This window comes from Kryptolebias marmoratus, linkage group LG21 (assembly GCF_001649575.2).
Source record: "Kryptolebias marmoratus isolate JLee-2015 linkage group LG21, ASM164957v2, whole genome shotgun sequence".
In the NCBI taxonomy this organism is placed as follows: domain Eukaryota; kingdom Metazoa; phylum Chordata; class Actinopteri; order Cyprinodontiformes; family Rivulidae; genus Kryptolebias; species Kryptolebias marmoratus.
The window spans coordinates 791,296-809,698 of NC_051450.1; the positions used below are offsets into that span (position 1 = coordinate 791,296).

The 18,403-nt window shown below is 39.6% G+C and overlaps 1 protein-coding gene across 12 annotated transcripts in view; it reads left to right on the forward strand.

Annotated features, from left to right (window-relative positions):
* The first annotated feature begins 6,934 nt into the window (after nt 1–6,934).
* Nucleotides 6,935–18,403, forward strand: part of pfkpa (phosphofructokinase, platelet a) — a 26,533-nt gene continuing 15,064 nt past the window's right edge. For 3 of the 12 annotated variants that reach the window (XM_017435391.3, XM_017435386.3, XM_017435389.3), the window contains exons 1-10: nt 6,936–7,180; nt 8,993–9,066; nt 9,908–9,985; nt 11,172–11,361; nt 11,645–11,810; nt 11,896–11,940; nt 12,056–12,164; nt 13,918–14,013; nt 14,623–14,715; nt 15,171–15,296. In XM_017435391.3, the coding sequence (XP_017290880.1) occupies nt 7,087–7,180; nt 8,993–9,066; nt 9,908–9,985; nt 11,172–11,361; nt 11,645–11,810; nt 11,896–11,940; nt 12,056–12,164; nt 13,918–14,013; nt 14,623–14,715; nt 15,171–15,296 (1,071 nt within the window). In that variant the 5' untranslated portion in view covers nt 6,936–7,086. Of the gene's footprint in view, nt 7,181–8,992; nt 9,067–9,907; nt 9,986–11,171; nt 11,362–11,644; nt 11,811–11,895; nt 11,941–12,055; nt 12,165–13,473; nt 13,570–13,917; nt 14,014–14,622; nt 14,716–15,170; nt 15,297–18,403 lie in introns of all 12 variants that reach the window. The other 9 variants (XM_037973316.1, XM_037973318.1, XM_037973315.1 and 6 more) reach the window with 5 other exon arrangements.

Below are 18,403 nucleotides of genomic sequence, written 5' to 3' on the forward strand. Positions count from 1 at the left end.
GGATGCCTCCTGGACGCCTCCCTGGTGAGGTGTTCCGGGCACGTCCCACCGGGAGGAGGCCCAGAGGAAGACCCAGGACACACTGGAGGGACTATGTTTCTCGGCTGGCCTGGGAACGCCTTGGGATTCACCCGGAGGAGCTGGCCCAAGTGGCTGGGGACAGGGAAGTCTGGGTCTCCCTGCTTAGGCTGCTGCCCCCGCGACCCAACCCCGGATAAGCGGAAGAGGATGGATGGATGGATGGATGGATATTAAGAAAATGTCTTTTATTTTTTATTACTTTTGCCAAACAATTATCTACATTGTGGCTGTGCACCAGCTGTGATTTTGCAGTCATCTCATTATCTTGTTAACAAATAAAATAATGAATAAAATACCAGAACTACACAAAATAACAACACATATATACTTTACAGGTGAATTATTAATTCTTGTGCCTTCACCTGATTGGTGGCTGATTCAACTCCTGACATTAAAATTTTTTTTTCAAAGCTCTTCTAAGCTGCAGTGTATTTGCAAAGTCTCGCCTCTTTTACCCAAGTGTCATATACCAAGTGTGCTTTGGGATTTTAGAATAATTCTGATGTGGAAGGGAGTAGAAGGCGTCCCAGTCCTAACTTTGTTTGATTTGTTTCTGAATAAAAATGTACAGAAGCAGACTGATTCAAATAAAGTATCCTTCAATTAAAATAATACTATCAACACAAAAGGTTACAAGAAACAAAAAGACAAAAGAAAACATTGCACTTTTTACTGAGTGTAATATTTTAAGACAAACTTACTGAATCTTGACTTCATTTGGACACCAAGTGTCTCTGTGGTGAGGTGTTTTGAACGTTCCACATGATCAAATTTTTTTCTGGAACAGTTGTTCCAAATGAATCAATCCATTTCTGCCATCACTAGCACAAAGGTAGCTGGCCTGCCCAGTTAATTAGCTCATTGAAGCAAACTTCTCCCTTCCTTCCCTGCATGTCAGATACTCAGCTACCACACCCACTCAAAAATGTCTCCAACACTGGAAGAAACATGAATGACTTAACAGATTTTGAATGGGGCTGCACATGGTTTAGTTTAGGATAGTCTTTCTTTTCATGGAGAGGCCCTCGAATTTGGAACATTTTACTGACTGATTTTAGAGTTTTTGCCTCTCAGGTGTGTGTGTCTGTGTGTGTGGGGGTGTGGGTGTGTGTGTGTGAAAGCACACATATGTTTGATGAGTTAGCAAAATACTTCCCAAACCACTGGACAGATGTTATTAAAACTCTCAGAAAGTAATCACTGGACATACATCTACAACCGATTACCAACCAGTAGAACCTAGAAAACACAAAAATGTGTTCGAGGTGGTAGTAGCTAAGAGTCATCCCCAACACACATACTTGAGCACTACCAGATTGCATGGGATCTTTGCTTAAAAGTTTGGCATTGACTCCAGTTTGATAGCAGAATATCTCATGAGCCACTATGGATTTTATTGAAATTCGTAGAAGTTGATCAGTTAGATGTATATCATTCAATGTAAATCTACAAATCAAATCAACCCAATTCAAAATGGTTGCCAGGGTTAATTAACCTTGCCCAACACAAATATGAGTATAAATTAGTCAAGTTTACAGATATGTTACTTCCTTGTTTGGTTATGTAGAAGATACCAGTGATGCTGTCGGGAACTTGAGCCCCACATCTCACAAGGGGAACCCCCAAGTTTTACAATGACATCACACAATCTTCAAGGAGTTTCCCATCCTGACAGTGGGAGGTGGCCAGTGCCAGTCGGACAACGGGAGGAGGTGGGTGCCAGTCAGACAGGCGGTGCTTCTTCTATTGAAGGTCTGTATCTTAGGTGGTCCTCTTCAGAATGTTGACTGCAGTCGGTCACCAGACTTTGGGTTGTAATTTTCACCAGGAGCTAAACTTACCACATCCATCCAACTTTCTTGTCCTTTGGGAAGCTGACAAGACACAGCTGTTGTTAGTTTTGGGTCAGTTTACACAGTTAATTACAAAGGATTGAACCATTTCAGCCTCACACTGCCAGTATTCACTCTTTACTGCCTTGTTTGTGTTCCTGTGTTTGGCACTTCATATGTCACACTTCGAGTGACCACTTGCTGAAGAGACCCTAATAAATTTTTCAATCTTTTATTATTAATTTTAAATTAGTGTAATTTTTTAAAATGACAGACTCTAAAAACATATACCTTTTATGACTGTCTTTTGATTTATGTTAGATTCAAAACACTTCATTTCACCTTTAAAAAATCCTAATCAGAGACGAGATAAGCCATTGAGCATTTGGCTAAAACTCATATGTACAAAGCATTGGTTGCATTGTTTTACTTTGTAACATTGTTCTTGATTGAAATAAATCAAAATGAATAAATATTTCCATCATATTTCCTGTCTTGTATTTTATTGATGAAGTTTTTATCTTGATCAAATCTAGTATATAATATAGTATATTTTTTTATAGTAAAATATAGTATAATGTACACGTATGCCCCAGCTGTACATCAACATTTGTTTGTGCATGTATATTGTGTGAAACTCTCCAACCAGATTCCCTGATATAAATAAAAATGTTGACAGAATGAATGCTGACATCCAGCACGGCTGTCTCCTCAGCATTCTGAGACACAGATGAAGGCTGATGTATTGGAGCAGAAACAGGATCTGTAGTGACACGTCTGTGACATCCACCTTTCTTGCACAGTTGTGGTCCACATCTAAAATGGCAACCAGCCATCCCACCCCCCTCTACCCCCTCCCCTTCTATAAATACCAACATATCCATTTGTGCAGTATTAGATCTGACTTGTAGGTTTACCAATCCTCTGATACAGACTTCATTCTTCTTTTTCATTATTCATCATTGTTCCTTTTTTACTGCAGGCATAGCCTTTCATTTAGTAACTTTTTACCTTCTTGAGCTTGACATTTACTTGAATGTAGATGATAATTGAAATGTGCTTTTTATTGATGTAAAATATCACTGAAGAACAATTGGGGTGTTGCTTATAGAGGTGATGACAATGACTCAGCTTCTTCTGTTTGGATATACCATATATAGAATCATTTCTTTTTTACAAAACATTCTTCTTTTAAATTTGACCACACAATTAATATAGTAACTTTCTATACAATTGTTATCCTTACTATTTCAGTATTATAGCGTCTTTTCTATATTATAGAAGATTATTTCAGCCCCTTTGTATGTGTAATGTAAACATCAGCCTCGTGATGGAGACATTGAGACAAATTTTAAGTCCTCTATTTTCACTTTTTATTTATTTATTGTTCTCAGAAAGAATTTCTTGGAAATTCTGTCTTTCAGCAAAGGAAGTCGAGGCCAAGTCACAGCCTTGATTCAAAGGGTTTTTAGATAATCATTGAAGGAATCCTAAAAATCATTCAGGAATCAGATATAACAGACATCTTGGAGCAAACATTAGAAGAATGTCTGTTTTCAAACTGTATAAGAGAAGAGAACCAGGATAAAACAAACAAACAAACAAAAAAACCATTAAAACTGCAGCCAGTGGATTATTAGGATCAACATGGCAACCACACACATTTGTCGGCACGCCCTGAAAGCAGCCTTTCTAGGACAGACAGACAGTAAAGCAGACTAAATAATAATCCTTAAACAGTTTAACTATAAGTCATACTGAAGAAATTCCTGAAAAGTAAATGGCAGAAGCAGCTGACATTTATCCATCTACAGTGTTTTATGTAGGAGTTATACCAAGTTAAAAAGACCCTTTACTTCCAGTTTTGAAGAGAGAATTCTGAACTCAAGTATTGTGGAAATCAATGAGAGTTTGAGTGAACATGTTCTGCACTCTGGAGGATATTTGAGAAATGGTCCTGTTGAAGTAAGAATGAAAGAAGACAAAAATACCTACATTGTGATGGATAAACTGTAGAAGAAGTGTATTGCAGGCCTATTCAACAAGCGGCATGTGGGCCAGATACAGCCCTTTTTTGTCATGGTGGTCGGAGAGAGTGGCGAACCCAATACGCAGACTCGAGAACAAGAAAACAAAAAGCTGACGGGGCAGCAAAAAAACTAATAACAAAAATACGGAGCAAGGCAATAAAATGGCAAGGCAAGGTATGGGACTAAAACAGAGAGCATGGGCGATCAAAAGACAGGAAACGAGAGACAACGAACCAGTGAGAGAGTGGAGGAGATGACCGGGTTTTAAACACAGGGGGTAATTAAGGTAAGTGGGCACAGGTGAGTGATACAACAGGTGAAGATGGGCTTGGCAGGAAGACAAGAGCTGACTGGGGACAAGTGGATAATGACAAGAAACAAAGACAACAAGAACTAAACCAAAACCCAGATGACTGAATAATAAAATAAAAGAAACAATAAACCCAAACAGAAACATAAAAGAAAACATGTCCCCTGAAAACAAAGCACCAAGACACAAATCGAAAACAAAAACATTTGAATTCATGACACTTTTTGACATTTATTTGGTCCTCACAAAGCTGCCAGATTTCCAAGCTAATTTGTCTGATTATAATTTTAAAATATACATATCAGAGCTAGTTCAGTACTTAATGCTGATGTTGATGTGTCATCTTGAACTGAATTGACTTCAAATGTTAATCAGCTGTAGAGGTTCATCTAATGATTACCTTTTGGGAGTTTTTGTCAAATCCATCTTGTGGTTTGTAACAGACAATCAAGGTTGATTCCATCAGTTCCATCAGTTAATGCAAAGGGTTTTAGGCAAATATTTTGTAGTATGTGCAGCACTCAGAGTATGTGTAGGGGATGGCTGTGAGCTAACCACTCCAAAGTTTAGCTCAGAATCTTTCAAATTAACTAAAATATAGTTTTTTTGTTTGTTTTCTAATGTCAGTTGACTATGGTGGCAATCTTGAACTAGGATGGCTTCAAAAGTTAATCAGTTGTAAATGGACATCCAATGACTAGTTTATGAAAGTTTCATTAAAGTCTGTCCATTGATTCACGAGATATTTTGCTAACAGACAGACAGAGTAATGGTAAGGTTTTAAACAAAGATCCTGCACATCCTGTTAGAAATCATATTATGTAGTTGGGATGAGTCTCAGCCCCTACCACACCAGATTTTAGGTCAATTTGTGTAAAGCTGACTGAGTTATAGCTATTTTTGTGTTTTTTAAACATTACATTGTTGTGCCTACCAGCTTGAATAAAGTTGGCTCTAAAGTTAATCATTTATAGATGTATATGCAATGATTTCTGCAAGTTTCAATAAAATTTGTCCAGTGGTTCATGAGATATCTTGCTCACAGACACATGCACACAGACAAAAACATAATTGTCAATAAAACAAAGTTTATTGATACATAATCACATTCTCATTTTGTGGCAAAAGCTCCAAAAATCACAAACGCTCAACTACAAATGTAAAAAAAACAACCTGTAAAACATTGTTGCCATCAAGAAACCTTTTGGGCAGTTGTTTTTGTATTTTTTTTTAATCTGCATTGTACAATCTACTGCTGCCAAGTCCCAGCACAGTGCTCACAGTGGAGCCATATGTTTTTATATATTCTTTGTACTGGTTTTTCCAAAGTTGGAGGAGAGGTAACAAGTTAAAAATCGAGAGAGAAAATGAAGGAATAACAGCTGAATGGTAATAAGGGTGCTTCAGTGCTTATGCATGACTCCTAACAATAGAGAAAAAAACAATAAAATAAATGCGCAGATTGTTAGACAAAGGCCTATTTTGTGGAGTCAGAAGACACAGATACATGTGTCCCAGAAAGAAGCACAAACCAGACAAAAACAAGGTGACCAAATGAGTCAAACACAAAAATCCCCGAAAGTCATTTTCAGTTAATAAAATGAGACAAAAACACCAGAATGGAGCCAAAAATACCCACAGATTAATGCAAAACAAAACAAAACAAAAAAACCCCACATGAAATAAATGGATTCATATTAATAACTAAATCAAACATCATGTTTGAAGTCTGAACACAAATATGCAAAACAAAATGAACAGAAATAGAGATAAAATGAATAATATTGCTAAAAAATAAGGTCCCTATAATACTGTACACAGATGGTTGTATTTGTGGCCAGATGTTTGATGCTATAACTAAAATGGTAAAACATCTACGCAATTATTTTAAACAACAATAATAATAATAATAATAATAATAATAATAATAATAATAATAATAATAATAATAATAATAATAGTGACCATTGTTTGTCTGACCAAACATCTTAAAAGTTCAAACAATCCACTACTGAATGGGGGTTAGATTTCGTACGCAGGCAAAAGAAGTCCAATGTTCAATACTTGAAGATTGTGTTTGTTTATTTATCCAGTTGGCAAGTAAACAATACAAATCCAAACTTTCCCTTTGTTTCCTGCTCTACTCTGCACTGGTAAAAAATCATAGGCCGCACCTCCATTCCTTGCTGGTCCTATACCAGTCTCTATATTCCTATATTCATAGGAAATGGGCCCACAGTTCTTCCTGTCCTTCACCTGTTCTATAATTGACTTTATAACAATATAAAGTAAGCTAAGAATAAATGTGAAAAAAATTCAAAGTAATGAAGGTAACGAATAAATAGCTCCAACAATAATAATAATACCATTTTATTTAGTGTAATGCTGTCGTTGTTGTTATATCAGAGCAATACATCTGTGTAACAGTTGAGCTGATTAACCTTCCCCCAGCTGTTTGTTTTTCAGAATACACAATATTCTTTTAGAGAAACAGACAAAACTTTGTTTTACAATTAAATTCACACCTCAACAACCAGTAAGAAGGAACCACACACATTCTACCGCATAATCCGCCCACACACGAATTCTGCTGATCTGATTGGTTCTAACTCAAGCTGAGGCCACTATGCTAAGATTTGATCGGTCCACCCGTACGCCAATCACTTTAGTCACGCTCATCAACCCGCTAGATGCGGAACTAGAAGAAAGAGAGCCGAGGGAGCTGAGGACAGTTGCCCTTCATCATTCCGGTACAGATTGTTCAACGAGTTTCAGCCTGCCTTTTGTAGTTTTTGCTTGATTTGGCGTGGATACAATCTGAACTGCCGAGAAAATGGCAAAGCAAGACAGCAAGAAAATATTCTTTGAAAACCTGTCGGGAGCGGGGAAAGCCATCGCAGTGCTGACGAGCGGAGGGGATGCTCAAGGTAAAATTCACATACTCACAGATAGGTATTCACAGATAAATATACCCGAGTGTTAGTGCAGACAGACCCGTAGAGGGCGAAAATACACGCTGCGGTCAGTGTGCTGCTGATGTCTGGGAAGTAAATGTGGCTGTATTTTGTAATTATTTGATGTATTTAAAGCGTTAGGTCCAGCAGACAGTACAGTAATATTGCATTCATTCCATGAGGGCCGGTAGCTAGCTGCCATGCTAACATGACGCATCTTGTTTTCCGCCTTGAAGCATAATCAAACTCTGACTCTGAACAGCTGACGAAGATGTCAAGGTCAACCTGAGCCATATTTTTTCTTTTCATTGGATTTACTCGAACGTTAATATCAGTGACTGGTTAGGGTCGTATATAGTTATCTCATCGTGTTAGCTAATTATGAGCAGGAAGTGTCAGCCTCCGGCGTACATGGCACCACGCCGCCGCTTGCCCTTCGACACGCAGCTCTGAGAAGCTGTGGTAAAACGCAGTGAGATGAGAGTTGAGGTTTCGGCAGCACAGTGCGGGCCGGCGGTGGGATGCCTGCATCCTGTGTACGTGATGAGCAGCACCCAGTCAGGCTGTACGTCAGAGAGGAAACTCTGGTCACGTGATCTACCGGCTCGTCTCTCATTGGCTGAAATAAATCCACGCTTAACACGAACAGATTCTAGTATATTTTTGTTGGAAACGTACCAGAAATAAGCCAGCTTTAAACTCAGAAAGCACATCTGGTACATCACAACACCAACTTATTGTATTCTTTTTTTTTTACTTATAATAATGGGAAATGCCTGCAAAATCCCTGATTTTTGTTCCGATTAACTACTGTAGAGAAAGAAAAGTATGTTTGTATACATAAATTGGTCAATTTGTCAGTTCAAGAGTGATTATTTTCTGGCTTTGAAACATTAGAACACATGCATACAAGAAGAATAAAAAGGGGGAAAAATACATTGAGCAGACCCCAGAGCAAGTTGCATGCAGGGCATGGGCTGAGCGTAGGGATCAGAGGACATTGTGTAGCATTGGCTCAGTCTTTTTGCTCACTGTGCTGAAGAAAGGGCCATTCATGCAGAAGGAAAGACTTTAAAAGAAAAAAGACTTAAAAACCTTGGAGATGAAAAATGAAAGATACTTCTCATGTTCTGAATCGGTGATTAAAGCCGAATGTGTATTTCTGCAGAGTTATGTAAGAAGATAACAGGTCATGGGTTGCTGCACCGCACTGTTAATCCTCCGTTTGCTGTTTCCAATTAGTGCTATACTATACCTTATTTTTCTATATAACGTCTCCACAAAGCTGAACTCTCTTGTAACATTTTTAAAGTGGTGTTAAGCAGTTGTTCTCCACTCGTTTTGGAGTTTTTCTGTCTCCTGTCCTGATCCAGTGTTGCTTAGTAACAACACTGCAGCAGTCTACTGATTCCTGGGAATGTTGGTAGTTTAGAGCTCCTTAAGTCAGCCAAGTTCTGTTTTTCCTGTGGTGGGAAGCATCATCTTTTGTCCTCGCTGTCGGCATTCCTGCTTAAACTGGCGTTTTGACTTTCTGGTCACACAGCTGACTGTTTTTAGTTCACAAATTCACTTTGGTCCGGTAGCAGAGTGACTGAGAGGCTGTAGGAGGGAGGAGCTGAGAAACATTTTGTCCAAAAATGGCAGCACTAGTCTAATAAGAACAGGATGAACACAGAGAGTTAGATCTGCACAAGCACACATTGTCTAATGTAATTTTATAGCCTGCACAAAAGCAGCTGTCTGTTTAGAGTTGTTCTCATTAATTACATTCTCCCTTTTCTGCAGGAATGAATGCTGCAGTACGCGCTGTAGTTCGAATGGGTCTATATGTGGGTGCCAAAGTTTATTTTATTCATGAGGTGAGCCTTCATAATTATTACTTATGTGACAACACAAATAGCTTTTGCATGAATGCATCCATCCATTAGCTGTCAGAGGGTCTCTGGGTTCTACCCTGAGTGAACCCAGGAGGGCTTTTTCTATTTTATTAAGAACGTGTTCTTGCCATGGATGGTTTTTGTACAGTCTGTACCATACATTTACAGAAACGGTTTGGACGTAGACATCAATAAATGGTCTGATAATTGGAAGAAAATGTGTAAATTTGAGTTGGAAAAAGTGTGTAGAAACCCTTGGACCTGAACTTGTTGCCAGGACGAACCACCCCGGCAGCCAGTTATCCAGCCATGTGGGACACACTCACAGCCACTTGGAATTCCGAATTAGCCTCACATGCATAACTCTGGGAGAAAACCACAGCACGAACAGACCTTCCTAATGATCAAATTGTGCATCATTGTGGTATCTCAGTTTCTGTGTTTAAATGCAGAAGTGGTTCTTTTCCTGCATCAGATGAATAACAGTTCTTGGGAAGTGAAAGCAGCGCTGCGATTCCAGTACATGTGTGCATGTGCTGACTTTGCGTGCTGTTACATAACTGACTTGAGGTCTCAGCAGATGCCTCATATGCCCCCCCTCCCCAGGCAGCGCAGCCCCATGGGTGTGTTCACACACAACACCACAGCATGAATGAGGATGGACAGACACCCTGAAACCTTTTAAGAACTGCACTGTTTAGCATTTAAATTATTCATTTTGACTGAGTACACTCACAACACCCCAATTGTTATTCTTAGTGTTTGTTTGTCCTCTAAGCTCTGATAAGAACTTAGTGCATATATTCTCTTTTTCTTGCCTCAGGGATATCAAGGTATGGTGGACGGTGGGGACAACATACAGGAAGCCACATGGGAAAGTGTCTCCAGTATGCTACAAGTGGTACGTTCGTACTACGAGCAGTGTATTTACACACATTTAATGCAGTTCTTTTAAGGCTTTTACAAACAGTTGCTCTGTCATTTGTAATCTTTTTTTTTTATTTTGATGTTATTATTGCCAAATACAGTAAGTTGGAGAAGTATTCACTCCCTTGATATTATTTTTATCAGTTTATTATTTATCAGTTATTAATCAGTTATATCAATTATTACTTTATAAGTAATTAATCTTCACAACATACTTCAGATTAATAAAGTTAAATAAATGTAAAAAGTGTAAAACTGTAAAATGGTGCATGCATAGGTTTTCAACCCATCCACCCTCAATATCAGTATGTTGTATAGCCCCTTTTGCAGCAGTTACAGTAGCAAGGCTCTTTAAGTACGGCTCCATGATCTTGGTCCATCTAATCACTGGGATTGTTGTCCATTTTTCATCACCAAACTGCTGCAGCTCCTTTAAGTCATTTAGGTGCTGCTTGTATCCAACAATCTTTAAATCAAACCAGAGATTCTCTGTTGGACTGAGGTCTGATCTTTGACTATACCTCTGTCCCTGTCTCACATCTCTGGAAGACTCCAACAAGTTTCCCTCATAATTTCTGTATTTCGTTCCATCCATCTTTCCTTCAACTCTGATCAGTTTTCTAGTCCCTGCTGATGGATCTCCATAGCATGATGCTGCTACCACCGTGCTTCACCATGCTTTGGTGTTCTCAGCATGTGGCTTCTGAAGGTAATATTTTGGGCTTCAGAGAAAAAGGGTGAATACATATGCACACACACCACTTTTCAGTTTTATATAATTTTTTGGACTTATTGAAAACAATTTTGTTCCCCTCATTTATCTTCATTAATCTCAACAGTTGTGTCAGTCTATTACTTATAATCAAATTATCAATTTGATTTTGAATTTGAATCATATTGATCATTTAAATTTTAGGAAACAAAATAGAAAAAATATCAAGGGATTGTACACTTCTGAAGTCCACTGTAAGAAATGCATGTCATGTGAGTTAGAACATGATGCTGCATCTTTTCTCAGACAGCATTTGTTAATACTTGGTGTGTACAGGACCTTTTTTATTAAAGTGACACTGACTACACAAAAATGAGTTTTAAATGAAAATGTCAATTGGAGCCAAAGATACTTTTATTTGTTGTTTTTTTCCCTGCATTGTCATTAGGGTGGGACTGTTATCGGCAGCGCTCGCTGCAAAGACTTCCGGACCCACGAGGGGCGCCTGAAGGCGGCTCACAACCTTGTGCAACGCGGCATCACCAACCTGTGTGTGATCGGTGGAGACGGCAGCCTGACTGGTGCCAATCTCTTCAGGGAGGAATGGAGTGGGCTGCTGACAGAGCTGGTGGAGCAAGGTAGTGTCTTTACACTGATTCTGTGTTTTTATTAGAAACAATTAAAGTGAAATGTTTTGTTTTTGTCTTTATTCTGCATTAATTAATTTTCTTTAAGTTTGGATTGTGAAAGTACTGTAATGAGAGGAAAAACCTTTTGCCTTAAGGCCTATAACTCTTTGTATTTTTGTTTAGCTCACTAGTTTGTAATATTTTCAGTCACGTGGCATTATGGGATGATAAAGTCTATCAGGTTAAGTGCTTTTTTTTGCTCCCATTGCGTCCAAACGTTCCCATCTTTTAGGACTGATTGAAGCTGATGCTGTCCAGAGATATTCTGCCCTACACATCGTGGGGATGGTCGGCTCCATCGATAACGACTTCTGTGGAACTGACATGACGATCGGCACCGACTCTGCTTTGCACAGGATTATCGAGGTGGTGGATGCAATTATGACAACCGCTCAGAGGTGAGAGGGATGATGGAGTGGAAGGACTCCAGTCTTTCTTGTTAAAAACAACAATTCTTTTCTAACTGGACTTCTTTTCTTTCAGCCACCAGAGAACGTTTGTGTTGGAGGTCATGGGCAGACACTGTGGGTAAGAATGACAAACTTAGTAACTCATCCAAAGATCTGATTTGCCATGGCAGAGGTGTAGACTGTTATCACCTCTGTTTATCATCAAAACGTTGTGCTTGTGTGTGTTTTTGTAGCTACCTGGCCCTGGTGAGTGCTCTGGCTTGTGGTGCAGACTGGGTGTTGATTCCTGAGATGCCTCCAGAGGACGGCTGGGAGGAGAAGATGTGTCAGAAACTGTCAGCGGTAACTTAGTCAGATTTCCCCATTTTAAACCCACTGAACCACATGATAGCAGTATTTATTATGTCTAAATTTATTAACTCTTTCTACACAATTTTTGCTTTTGTTCAAGAAGATGGTTAAAAATTGTGTTATTGGAGAGAAGTAAAAGTCATGGGGAAAAAAAAAAAAAAGTCTACCATCTTTCACTTTTAGGGTTTTATGTATCAGAACATAATAAAATTGATCTATTTTTAACAAAAACACACAATACATTATTTATTAAACAAAATGACACCAAATCTGAAAAGCTGCGTGTGTAGGGAAGGAAAATTACATCCACTCTTTCTGCTGCCACATGATTTCAGAGGTTCAGTATCAGCCAGGTGCTGCTGATCAAATGTATTAACTGATCATCATCACTCTGATCACCTCTATAAAAGGAGTTTTGTCAGTTTGCTGCTCTGGAGCAAACAGGTGTGTGTTAACACAATGCCAAGGTGGAAAGTTATCAGCAGTAAAGAAGTAACTGTTATTGTTCATCAATCTGAGAAGGGTTAAAGATCATTTCCAAAATATTTTAAGTCCATCATTCTACAGAGGGAAAGATTTTTCACAAGTGGAAAACATTTAAGACAGTCATTGAGTTGACCATTAACTCCTCTGTAGACCAAAGTGTTCCATTGTCAACTTTTAGGCCATCTGCCCAACAGCTGAAGCTCGGACCAAACTGTGTCATGACGTAACAGGACAAGTATCCCAAACACAGCAGCAAATCTACAACAGAACAGATCAAAAAGAAAAGAGTCAAGGCGTTGTAAAGGTCCAGTCAAAGTCAAGAATGTCACCGTGAATGAAATGCTGTGGTGGAACCTTCAGAGAGCTGAACAGAAACAGATGTCTGCAGACCTCAACGAACTGAATCAATGTTGTAAAGTAAAGTGGGTCAAAATTCCTCTACAACCATGTGAGACACTGATAAAGGCAGAAAAATAAAGAGACATTGCTGCTAAGAGTGATTCTACAAGCTGCTGGGATATGAAGAAAACTTTTTTCACACACAGCTTTTGCATTTTTGGCTTCGTTTTAATTTAATAAATAATGGCATAGTGAAACGTGTTGTTTTTGTTCACTTGAGGTTAGATTTAAATAATTTTATAACCTGGTAAAAACCAGATCATTTTTATTTCGCCCTGATCCATAAAACTCTAGAATCTAAAGACGGTGGACTTCATTTTTCCAGTGACTAGATGTTCTGACATCTCACTGTATTTTTTTGTTTTGTTTTTTTTTCTTTTATGCTATAAACACATGTCAATGATCTATGATTCAGACGCGTTCCAGGGGCACAAGGCTCAACATAATCATAGTTGCAGAAGGAGCCATTGACAGACACGGGAAACCTATCTCTTCTAGTTTGGTCAAGGATGTGAGTACCTGAGTGTGGAAGGAAGGGGAAGCCAGAAGCACGGAGCCCCGCCTGATGGAAACCAGCCTCATGAGCCCAATTTCCAATAACCCTGAATATTCTCTATTACATTTTACTGACAGAGTGCTAATCCAGTGATAATAAAGTGTTGATGAGCAACAGTGAAAGCAGGATATTGTTGATTATACAGGCCTGAAGCTGTAGCGACAGCAGGGCTTTTATCATGAAAGCATCTGTCCTCAGCTCCCCGGCTGTCATCTCATCTGGCCCCTGTGCTTCTGAAAGCCCATGTCACAGCCACGCTCTGTTTTTCTGTCATGTTCTCTCCACCACGCCCTCCTTTCATAGAACCGCGCAGGGATGAAACGGCTGAATATCATAATTGTAGCCGAAGGGGCGATTGATCGTAACAACAAGCCCATTACTACTGACTATATTAAGAATGTAAGTACAGAGTTTTGTGCAGCAAGCCTCCAGCCTCCTGTATGACTCTACCTCTGCCCCAATGTGGCTTTTGACTCTGTTGCTGTGTTTCTGAAATGCTCTATCAGGCACACTTGCTGGTTTGGTAAGGGGGCTTTCACAGTTCTGTACTCTTAACTGCTGTAAGCTCACTAAAGCTTGGAAATGATTTTATTGGTTTGTATCACCCTCACTTTTATTTTGCTCTGAAGGATTATCAAAGTTTGTCACAACTAACTGTTTTTATTTATTTATTTTGAATTTGTAAAGTATTTTCATATGTCTTACCAGTACCTGCCTGAGTATTTCTTTTAGTAGTTCACAGCTTGCCTGGGATCTTTTGTGGGCTATGAGCTCCCTGCTAACATGACTGAAAAATTAGAATGGCTTGCTTGTGCTTTGCTGTTTCCCCTTCTCTTCAGCTTTTATATTGTGTTTGTGTTCCAGTGATGTGGATGTGTTTGTCTGTTTGTTTTTTTTGTTTGTTTTTTGCATATTTCTAATGAATGATAAAGATCAGTTGTTAGTAGAAGTTCCTTTTTGAGCAATGACAGTACATGCTTCTGAATCCTGTGGGTTTCATTCGAACAGCTTGTCGTTAAAAACCTGGGTTTTGACACACGAGTGACCATCTTGGGCCACGTGCAGAGAGGAGGGACACCGTCTGCATTTGATCGCATCTTGGTAGGTTCAATAATACTGTGACTCTTAAACTGGGGTTCAGAACCCTCACAGTGGGCATTTTTGGTAACACAAAAAAGTACCACATTTTCCCATATTTGAAACATAAAAGATACTCCTTAATAAATACTTCTCTATTATTATCTAGTATTACCTAAATCAGTTGTGTCCAATCCTTGTCCTTGAGGGCCCACTAACATAAATGTTTTAATTGTGTGTGTGTGTGTGTGTGAGAGAGATGAAATGGTGTTAACTTTTAGGTTAATCACATTAATAGATTTAAAGCTCAGCATGTGAAGGTGCACTGACATATTTCTTCATGTTACTATAAACCACAGAAGGTTTAATACAGTAATGAAGTCCAGTCCAGATAAATGAGAAACAGAATCAATCACATGTTGACAACAAACTGTTCCTGATGCCCTGTGATCTTTCCCTGTGTGTGTCGCCTCGTAAAGGCCAGTCGTATGGGAGTGGAGGCCATCCTGGCCCTGTTAGAAACCACAGCCAACACGCCGGCCTGTGTGGTCTCTCTGTGTGGGAACCAGTCGGTGCGTGTCCCTCTGATGGAGTGTGTACAGACGGTGAGTACAGTACAGCACTGCGCCGGCAACAAGCCAAGAGTATCACGTTTATACACACACACACACACACACACATATATATACACAGGGCCTTGTCAAAAAATCAGCATGTTGTGATAAAGTTCATTATTTTCCATAATATAATGATAAAAATTAAACTGTCATATATTTTAGATTCATTGCACACCAACTGAAATATTTAAGGTCTTTTATTGTTTTAATACTGATGATTTTGGCATACAACTCATAAAAACCCAAAATTCCTATCTCAAAAAATAGCATATTTCATCCGACCAATAAAAGAAAAGTGTTTTAATACCAAAAAAGTCAACCTTCAAATATTTATGTTCAGTTATGCACTCAATACTTGGTCGGGAATCCTTTTGCAGAAATGACTGCTTCAATGCGGCGTGGTACGGAGGCAATCAGCCTGTGGCACTGCTGAGGTGTTATGGAGGCCCAGGATGCTTTGATAGCAGCCTTAAGCTCATCCAGAGTGTTGGGTCTTGCATCTCTCAACTTTCTCTTCACAATATCCCACAGATTCTCTATGGGGTTCAGGTCAGGAGAGTTGGCAGGCCAATTGAGCACAGTAATACCATGGTCAGTAAACCATTTACCAGTGGTTTTGGCACTGTGAGCAGGTGCCATGTCGTGCTGAAAAATGAAATCTTCATCTCCATAAAGCTTTTCAGCAGATGGAAGCATGAAGTGCTCCAAAATCTCCTGATAGGTAGCTGCATTGACCCTGCCCTTCATAAAACACAGTGGACCAACACCAGCAGCTGACATGGCACCCCAGACCATCACTGACTGTGGGTACTTGACACTGGACTTCTGGCATTTTGGCATTTCCTTCTCCCCAGTCTTCCTTCAGACTCTGGCACCTTGATTTCCAAATGACATGCAAAATTTGCAGAAATGACTGCTTCAATGCGGCGTGGCATGGAGGCAATCAGCCTGTGGCACTGCTGAGGTGTTATGGAGGCCCAGAATGCTTCGATAGCGACCTTAAACTCATCCAGAGTGTTGGGTCTTGTGTCTCTCAACTTTCTCTTCACAATATCCCACAGATTCTCTATGGGGTTCAGGTCAGGAGAGTTGGCAGGCCAATTGAGCACAGTAATACCATGGTCAGTAAACCATTTACCAGTGGTTTTGGCACTGTGAGCAGGTGCCAGGTCGTGCTGAAAAATGAAATCTTCACCTCCATAAAGCTTTTCAGCAGATGGAAGCATGAAGTGCTCCAAAATCTACTGATAGGTAGCTGCATTGACCCTGCCCTTGATAAAACACAGTGGACCAACACCAGCAGCTGACATGGTACCCCAGACCATCACTGACTGTGGGTACTTGACACTGGACTTCTGGCATTTTGGCATTTCCTTCTCCCGAGTTTTCCTCCAGACTCTGGCACCTTGATTTCCGAATGACATGCCAAATTTGCTTTCATCTGAAAAAAGAACTTTGGACCACTGAGCAACATTCCAGTGCTGCTTCTCTGTATCCCAGGTCAGGCGCTTCTGCCGCTGTTTCTGGTTCAAAAGTGGCTTGACCTGGGGAATGCGGCACCTGTAGCCCATTTCCTGCACACGCCTGTGCACGGTGGATCTGGATGTTTCTACTCCAGACTCAGTCCACTGCTTCCGCAGAATCTGGAATCGGCCTTTCTCCACAATCTTCCTCAGGGTCCGGTCAGCTCTTCTCGTTGTGCAGCGTTTTCTGCCACACTTTTTCCTTCCCACAGACTTCCCACTGAGGTGCCTTGATACAGCACTCTGGGAACAGCCTATTCGTTCAGAAATTTCTTTCTGTGTCTTACCCTCTTGCTTGAGGGTGTCAATGATGGCCTTCTGGACAGCAGTCAGGTCGGCAGTCTTACCCATGATTGCGGTTTTGAGTAATGAACCAGGCTGGGAGTTTTTAAAAGCCTCAGGAATCTTTTGCAGGTGTTTAGAGTTACTTTGTTGATTCAGATGATTAGGTTAATTGCTCATTCAGAGAACCTTTTCATGATATGCTAATTTTTTGAGATAGGAATTTTGGGTTTTCATGAGCTGTATGCCAAAATCATCAGTATTAAAACAATAAAAGACCTGAAATATTTCATTTGGTGTGCAATGAATCTAAAATATATGACAGTTTAATTTTTATCATTACATTATGGAAAATAATTAACTTTATCACAATATGCTAATTTTTTGAGAAGGACCTGTACTTATCAGTGTAAAGCTGAAGAGGGAAAGATGATGTCCTAGCACAGCCAGCTGCTCATAAAGTGGGAATGGTATTCACAAGAGGGCACCTTTCTATCTGGTTAATGATCATCTGAAGCTTGTGGACGGGTTAGTGATGACTGCCAACATGATGATGTAAGAGCAGCTCCATAAAACACAAAGAGCTCTTTTGATGTGTTGGCTTGTCATGTCTGGATTTTGGCAGATGTCCGTGGGAAGATCTTTGGCTTCTGTTGTCTGAATATTTCCCACCATGCAGTTTTTTGTCGCTCCAAACAGGAATACAGATTAGCCTCTTTTTTTTTTTTTCTTCTTCTTTTTTTAAGACAGGTTTTTGGGTTTTTTAGTGGCAGATATTAAATTTTAGCTAATACACTCCTGATCAAAATCTTAAGACCAGTCAAAAAATTGCAAGAATTTGCATTTTGCACTATTGGATCTTAAGAAGGTTCTAAGTAGAGCTTCACAATGTTAAAAGAAGAAATCGGCGTAAGAGACAAAAACTTTTGAGTGGGGAATTAAATGAAAACTGCATTTACACTCAAACATGATTTTTTCAGCTGATCAAAAGTTTAAGACCATAGCTCAAAAAACCCAGAAAACCCCCCAAAACATAAATCAAAGTGTCAAAAAAAAAGGACTCAGTAATGAGTAGCTCCACCATTCTTGTTGATGACTTCAAACAATCGTTTAGGCATGCTTGATGCCAGTGTTTCCAAGAGGCTAGTGGGAACGTTGCTCCAAGTGTTGAAGATGGCTTCACGAAGGGCATCCACTGTCTGGAACTGATGTCCATTTTTGTAAACTTCCCTTGCCATCCATCCCCAAATGTTCTCAATTGGGTTTAGATCCGGGGAACATGCAGGATAG